The 9,130-nt window shown below is 33.6% G+C and overlaps 1 protein-coding gene across 1 annotated transcript; it reads right to left on the bottom strand.

Annotated features, from left to right (window-relative positions):
- Positions 1-753: 753 nt before the first annotated feature.
- Positions 754-3,656, bottom strand: LOC143618410 (putative anion transporter 5). Its single transcript, XM_077090638.1, has 2 exons — positions 3,503-3,656; positions 754-2,548 (listed from the first exon to the last, which is right to left on the bottom strand). The coding sequence occupies exon 2, from the start codon at positions 2,492-2,494 to the stop codon at positions 1,151-1,153; it is 1,344 nt and encodes a 447-aa protein (XP_076946753.1). The 5' UTR covers positions 2,495-2,548; positions 3,503-3,656; the 3' UTR covers positions 754-1,150.
- Positions 3,657-9,130: the final 5,474 nt, after the last annotated feature.

The raw sequence follows: 9,130 nt of genomic DNA, 5'->3' as shown, positions 1-9,130 counted from the left end.
TTAAACAATTACCATTAAACTTGCAACATGCTTTTCTCAGGAGACACGATATTCGTTTGCCCTATAAGGTAAAACAAGTTGTTTTGTTTTCCTTAGCCATGAGCATGTTTTCCTCAGTGAACTAGTGACCATAGTTATCAAAAGCGTTCGCCTAGTGTGCCTAGGCGTAATTTTCAGGCAAGGCCGAACCATACAGCCTTGCACCATCAAAAGCGCCCTTCCGCTAACTTTCCGGCCAAAAATGACTTTCTGATGACTTTTCCGCTTGGATTCCTACCGGTTTTTGGCGGATATATGCAAATTACTGCCAAATTCCGTCTAGAACATATACGTGGTTACATCACCAGAGAGCAGAAGTTAAAGAGGAGAGAAAGAAGATGATAAAACGAAAACAAAGACTTTGCTTCAAAACTTACTAACAATGTTTTATATGTTAATATTTCTTTTACACAAATTATCTTAAAAAGGTTACATTTTATTTTGAAACTATTTAAATGATTTTAATATTTAAGTATATCAGTTCTATAAATATATTTTTTAGAAAGTAATATTAACTTTATATACTTACAGTATAAATTTGTTATTTTTCTCAAAGCATAAAATATATATATATATTTTTTTTATTTTAATGTTTTTATATCTTAAGCCCTTGCTTTTTTTTTGTGCCTAACGCCTAGGCCTCAGACAAGGCCTATGCGCCTTGAGTGCGCCTAACTCCTTTGATAACTATGCTAGCGACATCCTGGAAAATTAGTAGGCTTTGTTGTTTTTGTTTCTAGTAGAATCCGCCATCGGGTCTCTGACCCGACTTTAACCTCTAAAATACCCGAATTTAACCACTCAAATTCGAAACTTCAAAGCGGGACATCATGGTGGCTGAGGCTAACATTAGAGTCTGGCCACAACCATGTCGGTTTGGTTTCGTAACTTCGTCATTTATGCACACATAATCATAAGCATTCCATAAAACACAGTTACAAAATATGGAAACAACTCTTGACCATCTGCATAATATCAATGCTGTCATTAGGCAGTATAACAGTATTATAAAGTTTTAACATATCTCTATTGAAAAATCATAATGCCAGAAAAAGCATTAGTAGGTCAATATATCATATAAATCTATAATATGCCTAAAAACAAACTTCCCTCAATCAAATATCCTCTCACCGGTTGAAAATAATAAAAACACGAACGAACTCAAAATGCAAAGCAAACCCGGAATAAAGAACACCATCCTCCAACTATCGGGGCTAGAAAGATCCGAATCCGTAGCTTTAGAAGCTTCTAGAAGCTGACCTGTTAACCCGACCCCAATTATACCCGCCAAAGTACCAGCTGTATTAGACACCCCCATGACAATGCCAGCATAACGAGGCGCAATATCCATATGATTCACTGCAAACCCGGCTCTCCCGAGTGCCAGAAACCCGAGAGCCAATGAAGAACAAAGCACCACACCGTCGGGTGTTCTAAAATGAGGAATTGCGATTAATGCAAAAGAAGACACTAAAAACCCAACGGTGTTTAAAACCTTTCTCGTTAATGTAACCGACATGATTCGTTTGGTTATCACATGATCGGCTATCACCCCGCCAATATTTGAAAATATAAACATGTTTAAATACGGAACCATTTTAGACGAACCCATTTCTTGAAGGCTCGACCCGAGACCTAACTCAAAGTACGTCGGCAGCCAGTTCATCAACACGTATAACGCGTAATGAAACGTGAAATTGTTAGCAACAATAGCCCACACGGGTAAGCTAAAAAAGATTCTCTTCCACGGGATTTGACTTTTGTCGGTTTTAGTCCTTTGACTTGGACCGTCTTTGACCGGTAACAACGACTCACCGAACCCAGACGCAGCGGCTTTCGGATGCTGCGAGCGTGGAGGGTCGGTAGCGAACTTAAACCATAATAAAGACCACATGCCGCCTAACCCTGCTTCGGCTAGAAACACGGATTGTGGGCCCTGAAACTTAACCAAACTAGGTAACAAAAGCATACCCATGGCTGCACCTAAGTACATTCCAGATGTGGTTAACGAAACGGATCTTGACCGTTCATGTGGTGGGACCCACTGGGCTAAAACAGTATGAATAGATGGGAAAATGAAGCCTTGTGCGACTCCCACAAGTAACCGGGCGATTATTAAGGTAATGACTCGGTTCGGGTCAAGTGGGACCAAAGCACAAGTTAACGACCATAATATAAACGAGAAAAGTAAGACCCGTCTACCGCCTATTTTTTGAGCCACCCAGCCACCGGGAACTTGTGATAACGCATAACCGTAATAGAACGTTGACAGTATTGTGCCTTTGCTTGATTGACTTACGTTTTCAGCATCAGCGGCAACTGTGTATGCAATTGAGAACCCGACACGTTCAATGTAGCATACAGATGTGCAAATGAAGGTTAAAATGACGATTAAATATCGCGTCGGAAATGTGGCAATGCCCATTTTCGTAATCATTTCTTGATGTAAGTTCATATGTTACTAAAATGTATGCTCATTTCATGTCAAGCGATACGACATACGATGCACCTGCACACATATATCATTCAAATATTAATCTTTTCTCTTAGAAAGTGTCCAAATTTTATATTTTGTGTTTCTTGTACACCTGTAAATCAACCGAATGAACACGAACAGTTAATAGAACAGATTTTGTGGTCATGTTCGTTCGTTAAAAAAATGAACATGTTCGTGTCCGTTCATTTAAGATATGAGCATTTTCATGTTGGTTTTCGTTCATTTAACTTTTAACAAACACGAACAGTTAATCAAACAAATATTTGTGCTCATGTTCGTTCGTTTAAAACTTGAACATGTTATTGTTCGTCTATGTTTGTTCGTTAAAAATCTAAACGAATAATTCATGAACATAAATGAATAACTGAACAAAAATACGATATTATGGGGTCCATCTAATATATAATTTACAAATAATATTTAATTATTTGCTAAATTTATAAACGAGCGTAAAAAACAAGCATAAATGAACAAACGAAGCGTGTGTACATGTTCATTCGTTTAATTAAACAAACAAAAATTTTTGTCCATGTTCATTCGTTTATTAGCCGAGCGGTTCACGAACATTTCACTAAACGTTCGTTTCGTTTCCAAGCCCTAGTAAAAAATGTTAACTTTTAACTTAAAACAACTACAAAACCAATCACTTCTAATCCCCCCCCCTCTTTTCAATTAAGCCAACAAAATCCAAATTAACAACTAATAATAAATTCAACAGTAAAAAATGTAATCACATTCCGGTTAACTGTTTAATAATAACCAAATTAACATAAACAATCTCTTAACAAATTAAATTCTCCATCTAAAATTGGAAAATATTACCCCAATATTTAACCTAATTTATCAAAAACAGCTAAAACCCATTTCATATAACAACAACAGCTATACAATCACATAAAATTAAAACAAAAAGATCAATGTAGTATCGTGACGGCGGTTAAAACCGTAACTAACGGATCGGATTACCTTAAATTGGATGTCGGAAATTGGGTTTTGTAAGTGCAGATCGGAGGTTGTTTATTGTCGGAATATGTGGTGAGTAGATTGATTAATGAATTGGATTATTGTGAAGTGGAAATTGGGGGTAGAAAGAAATGATTTTGACAAAGGGGTTTTGTGTGTGTGTTTAGAGTTAGATGATGATGATGATAATGGAAGTAGTCAAAGATTGAAAGTCAACTTTTGGATCTGAAGCACTAGTGCAATACATGTGTTGGTTTGCCACTGTCACATGTTTGTATTATACAAAATTTATCAGGTAAAAATTAAACGAGACAACTTATCTAGGCTTGAGCTTAAAATGAACCTAAGATTAAGCCAACAAGCTTAGCTGAGCTTGGGTCGAGTTTGACTCAGTTACAAGAATGAACCAACTCTGCTTAGGTTGTTTCGAATTAAGTTTTTTTAGCTAGTTTTATTCGAGTTTTTATCGAACAAGTCATGAGCTCAAGCTTTTTGAACAACCCTAAAAATAATACAAACTCTGGATCACCATGTCAATAGACAGTACACTGATATTTTAAAAAATGGCGGAAGTCATGACACGCAACAATAATTTTGGGTTATGATAGGCATCTCTCTCTCTACAATTGCATATGATATGGTAGATGCATTTCTCTGCATTTTGTACTCGGTTTTGACTTTTTTTGTTTGTTTGGGCTTCTTGCTAGTTGTCTCACTTTCGTTTTTTTAATATTATTGGTCTTTAAAAGAAAAAGAAGATATATTTATATATATTATGCTTGTAAAGTTAATTTAGAACCGTTGTTTTCAATTTTTTTTCTTACTTTTTTGTTTCGTGTAGTAGCCCATTGAAATGATGTAATAGTTTCTTTTCAAGCATATTTAAGCATTTTGTTTGTTTGTAAACAACCAACAAAGAGAATCAGTAATATACAGATATTCTCAAAAGCTTTCATGGCACACAAAATTCTCATCCGATACTCCTTAGCCTAACCTTCTCATCTCAGTTTCTTCTCTTGTTCTTCATATTGTTTCCCAACTAAATAAGAGTATAAATTTTCACAATTTTCGTTGTGCATAATTGAATTTTAGCTTTTCCATTGTGTCTAATCGTTGCATTTTGTCAGTATAATCTTTCTACACCATCTCTTTATAAGTATTCTTTTGGGCGAAATTTGTAATTTAATTTTTATTTATTTCACCCCTCTTTTGGTTTCCGAACGGCTAACTATTGCTTCGAAAAACAACAGACTGGTATTATATACTCTAAGCATTGTAGCATGTGGGGGATTGATACTAGACTGTCGTGATCTAGTAAAAAACAATAATAATCAGGTATCCTAATCACCTTAAACTAGTTAGGGCAAGTAGAGTGTCGAACTACGAGGAGTATGTGGTCCGTGTAACATGTGATCAATTTATAACATTATGAAGTAGCAATTATCAGTGTTGATCACACCGGCAATGATTTGAGTTTAGAATTAAACAAACAAGTAATCAAATTTCAAACAATTAATAATAATAAATCACACCCAGGGTTCAAGCATGTAACAAACATCAATCTCATGTCATTTAACAGGTTAATTATCGATAATCAAACCTGGTAATCAACTAGTTAAACCTTAGACATCAACAATCGCTAACACGTATCACTGGTTATCAAACGGTCCTTGCCATCGTGACTCAACTAAGGGCAATTTTATGCTACATCATATTCAAACTAATCAATACAACCATATGAACACGTATCACAACACTTGACAAACTAATCGTTTGGATTGAAATAAACATAAACCGACTGAGTACGCATTAATACCAAGCATCAATGCTCATAGATCGATAATAGACAATTACAATTAGTTCGTTCTTAAAACATGAGAATAAACTATAAAAGTTACAATACTCTATATCCCGGGTATGATCCGAGAGGATTAGCGGCTCATGTTGTTGATTGAATCTTCTATCTTCATGGAATCCAGAGTTGATTTGATGGAATTATTGTTATTTTCCTCACCAAGAATGGTCTCCGGCCTCCAGAGTTGTGATATTTTTCAAACCCTAATTTTATGCCTTAAATAGGGTTTAAATTGCTACTCCCGTGGTTTAGTTCGTTTCAACACATGGTACTCTAGTTTTAGCAAATGGTACTCTAGCTCAGCAAAAGGTACTCTAACTTTAGAGTATGATCTTGTAATTCGCAAACCATACTTTAAAAACTCCTCTTGATACGCTCCTCTTATGCTCAGCATATGATACTTTGTTTTTATGCAAATGATATGCTGCAATCAACTTTTATCCAAATTATCCAGTTTTGATCATACGCTATCACACATCATCCCGAAACTTCATCTTGTGCTTGTAGAAGTCCAATTTAACCACGTTAAAATCCAGTGACCTGTAACACAAAGACACGTATGAAGTACCATTGTTCGTACAAATAAATAGCTAAAACTATATAATTAACACAATAATATACAAACTTAATACACGACCATCGGGGATTCAACCCAAACATTTGCATGGTTCACGCCCGTCTCGTCACATATCCACACGCTTTAAACTAACAAACACCCAAAGAGTAGCTAGTAATAATCCTTCAAACAAGGTAAACAAAATGCAACTATATATTTACATTCTATTTGGAGTGACATGTATATATAGTTAACATGTGCATCAAAATAAAGAGAAAATATTTACTTGAATGCTAACTTCATAGCGTGCACGCGTATTGCTTGTGAACTCCTTTGAAGAAACTGTCATTGCTCGTAAGCAGAACATCAAAAGGCTTTTGGATTTCAAAATTAAAGTGATTTAAGTGGTTGTGATACAAACTCTAGGGTGGCGTCGATGGTTTCACACCCCCATGGTAATGTATATATGAAAAGAGAAACACATAAAATGCATAGCTCAAAAGATATAGTACCATTCATTTTCTCTTAGCTCTTTAAATGGCTATGGGTGTGGCGATATATATATATATATATATATATATATATATATATATATTACTATTATTATCATTTAAGTCTTTTATATAGTTTTATAAACAAATGTTTCTTGTTTTGTGGATATTCCCCAATAGTGTAGTATATCATCTACTATCCAACAATGTTTACTCCAAACCGGCTTATAAATATTCAAACAAACAATTAATTTAGTAACAGAAATAAGATTGTCTAATGAAATAAATAACAAGAGTTAGTTATTACGTCACGACACTTTCATTAAGATAACTAGTCATCTCGTTTATTTACATCTTGTTGAAGGGGCAAAGCTTTTGAAGGGCCACCCCCCTTTTGTCCAGTTTATCCGTTTTCATATGTAAATTTTAGCCTGGCTAAGCTTCGCCACTGATTTTGGTTAACTAGCCACTATCCCCATTAAAATAATAGTTAAACTATTTAAAAGAAAAAAAAACAAAAACCAAAAAATATAAGAGTAATAAGTTATGATTGGCCGTGGTGTGAATTTCAAAAAGAGAAATGGCACCGTTATAGGGGTGGCCTACCCTCCATGACGCCAATTCAAGAATGAACGGGGCGTCGTGGAGCGCACCATCACGCCTACATGACTACGACATGATTTAGTGACGCATCCAAAACATATAGCCTAATCAACATAACCAAAATGAAAACGCCGTTTCTTCTAAATTATTGTTCTGTTCAATATTTTTGTTGTCCATAAGTTATCCTTCTTATTAATTAAGTTGATTAAAAGCAGATGAGAAAAATGAGCTAACTAATTTACAAATTTTAATTGAATCCTGAAACAATAAATACTATCATAATTAATGATTATTGTTTCTGAAAGTGACGTTGCAACAAAACCGTTGACAAGAAAATATCTACTATTATAATAAAATAAAATATTGATTGAACCACTAACATCTTAGTTGACCTAATATTTTATCAAGTGACACTTTCATGTAATTTTTAATTAAAATTATTATCTTAAAATAATATTTTAATTAAGATTTAAAACATTCCTTATTAGTCTTATCAGTATTCACATCTCTTCACCAGGATTTCAAATCTTGGATTACATCGTACGCTTTCACAAATTTGGATCTTCATCAGACGCTTTCACAAATCCAAGTCTCCAAAAACCTACTGAAGGTTTAAATCGCCGTTCATCTTTAGTTTGCTAACAAAATCCGGATATTCAAATCGGTATGTTTCCAAATCCTTGATTGATTATATTGTATTGCCAACCCTAAATAACGATTCTTGAAATCGTTTTACAAATCCGTATTCAAATTTTTAATTGTTGATTGGATGCAAACCTTAATAATTTAATAACCCAAATCCCGATTTCAATCCGGATAACCAAATCGTTAATCATCTTGTACGTCAATGGTAATCATCCTATAAAAACACAACCAAATTGTTATAAAAATCCTTAATTTTGGTGTCATTATACAAATCCCTAATTTTACTATTATAATATAGATAAACCAATGATAGCTCGATCAATGGGGCCAAGTTAATTTATAGTTGTTCATCATCCACACAAAAATTACCTGGTAAACATGTTTTCTTTTTCTTTTATTATTTGTTTTAGGCTACTCTTATTATAAATGAAAAACAACAATGGTAATCATATTTATAATTATGAATTATAGTGTAGGTGGTAGTAACTAGATATCTGATGTTTAAACTCTTTTCCATAATAAGGAATATGATGAATAATATTGTTAAAAAGTTATAGAATATTGTTAAATCAAAAGATTAATAAAGATAAAGTTTGGTTAAATTTAAAAACATAAGAATTTGATGAATATGATAATGAATAATCATATTTATATTTATGAATATTTGAATTAATTAAAAATTATGTATATTATTATTATTATTATTCAAAGTATGCTTTATTTTTTTAGATAATTCATAGATTAATGATATTTATATTTAATTTATGTGTTACCAACTAGATATGCACAATTAACCAATCAATATAACTATCCTATTGGGCCGATAACAATCCGAACATTGAACGGTCAGAAGTGGAATTTAATTGTAAAGTTAGCGGGGAAGCGTTTTCTTATTACTGGTGTATGGAAACAAGTGCGCGTTTGTATTGACTTAAAATTTGAAGATATCTTGTTCTTCCGCTATCTTCATGATTCCACTTTTATAATAAACTGTTATCATGACTATTTGTCAGACGATATAGGCAATTCATTCTACACAATTCTTTACCATCCGGACAAAGATTATCTGGTATGTTTATTATTAATTAATCTTTCCGTGTTAGATATTTTATTAATTTTAATTCATCTATTTAAGTGTTCATATTTTCTTTTATATAGATGATGCCATCTTCATTTGTGGAGCAACATTTTACCAAATCAAGTCTACCAACAAAAGATTTGACTATATATGCAAGTGATGCTAATGATTCCAAAGTGATCATCAAAATGATCAAAGAAAGTTACTATTTCACCGGTGGATGGAAGCACTTTGTAGATGCTATCCCTATGAACTATATAGACTTTATGGTGTTTTATTTTCAACCTTCAAAAGGCATATTCAAGTTGACAGTTTTTACATCTGATTATATTGAAGTTCCCATACCTCCACTCATGCCAGGTGAACGTGATGTTGATGATAGTGTCGAAGGGTTGTTTCCCGC

The sequence above is a fragment of the Bidens hawaiensis genome, unplaced genomic scaffold (assembly GCF_021521415.1).
Source record: "Bidens hawaiensis isolate Kalapana, Puna unplaced genomic scaffold, B.hawaiensis_p1.1 tig00073951_1, whole genome shotgun sequence".
Taxonomy (NCBI): domain Eukaryota; kingdom Viridiplantae; phylum Streptophyta; class Magnoliopsida; order Asterales; family Asteraceae; genus Bidens; species Bidens hawaiensis.
The sequence above is the reverse complement of the archived record's forward strand: the minus strand, read 5'-3'. Positions and strand labels throughout refer to the sequence as shown.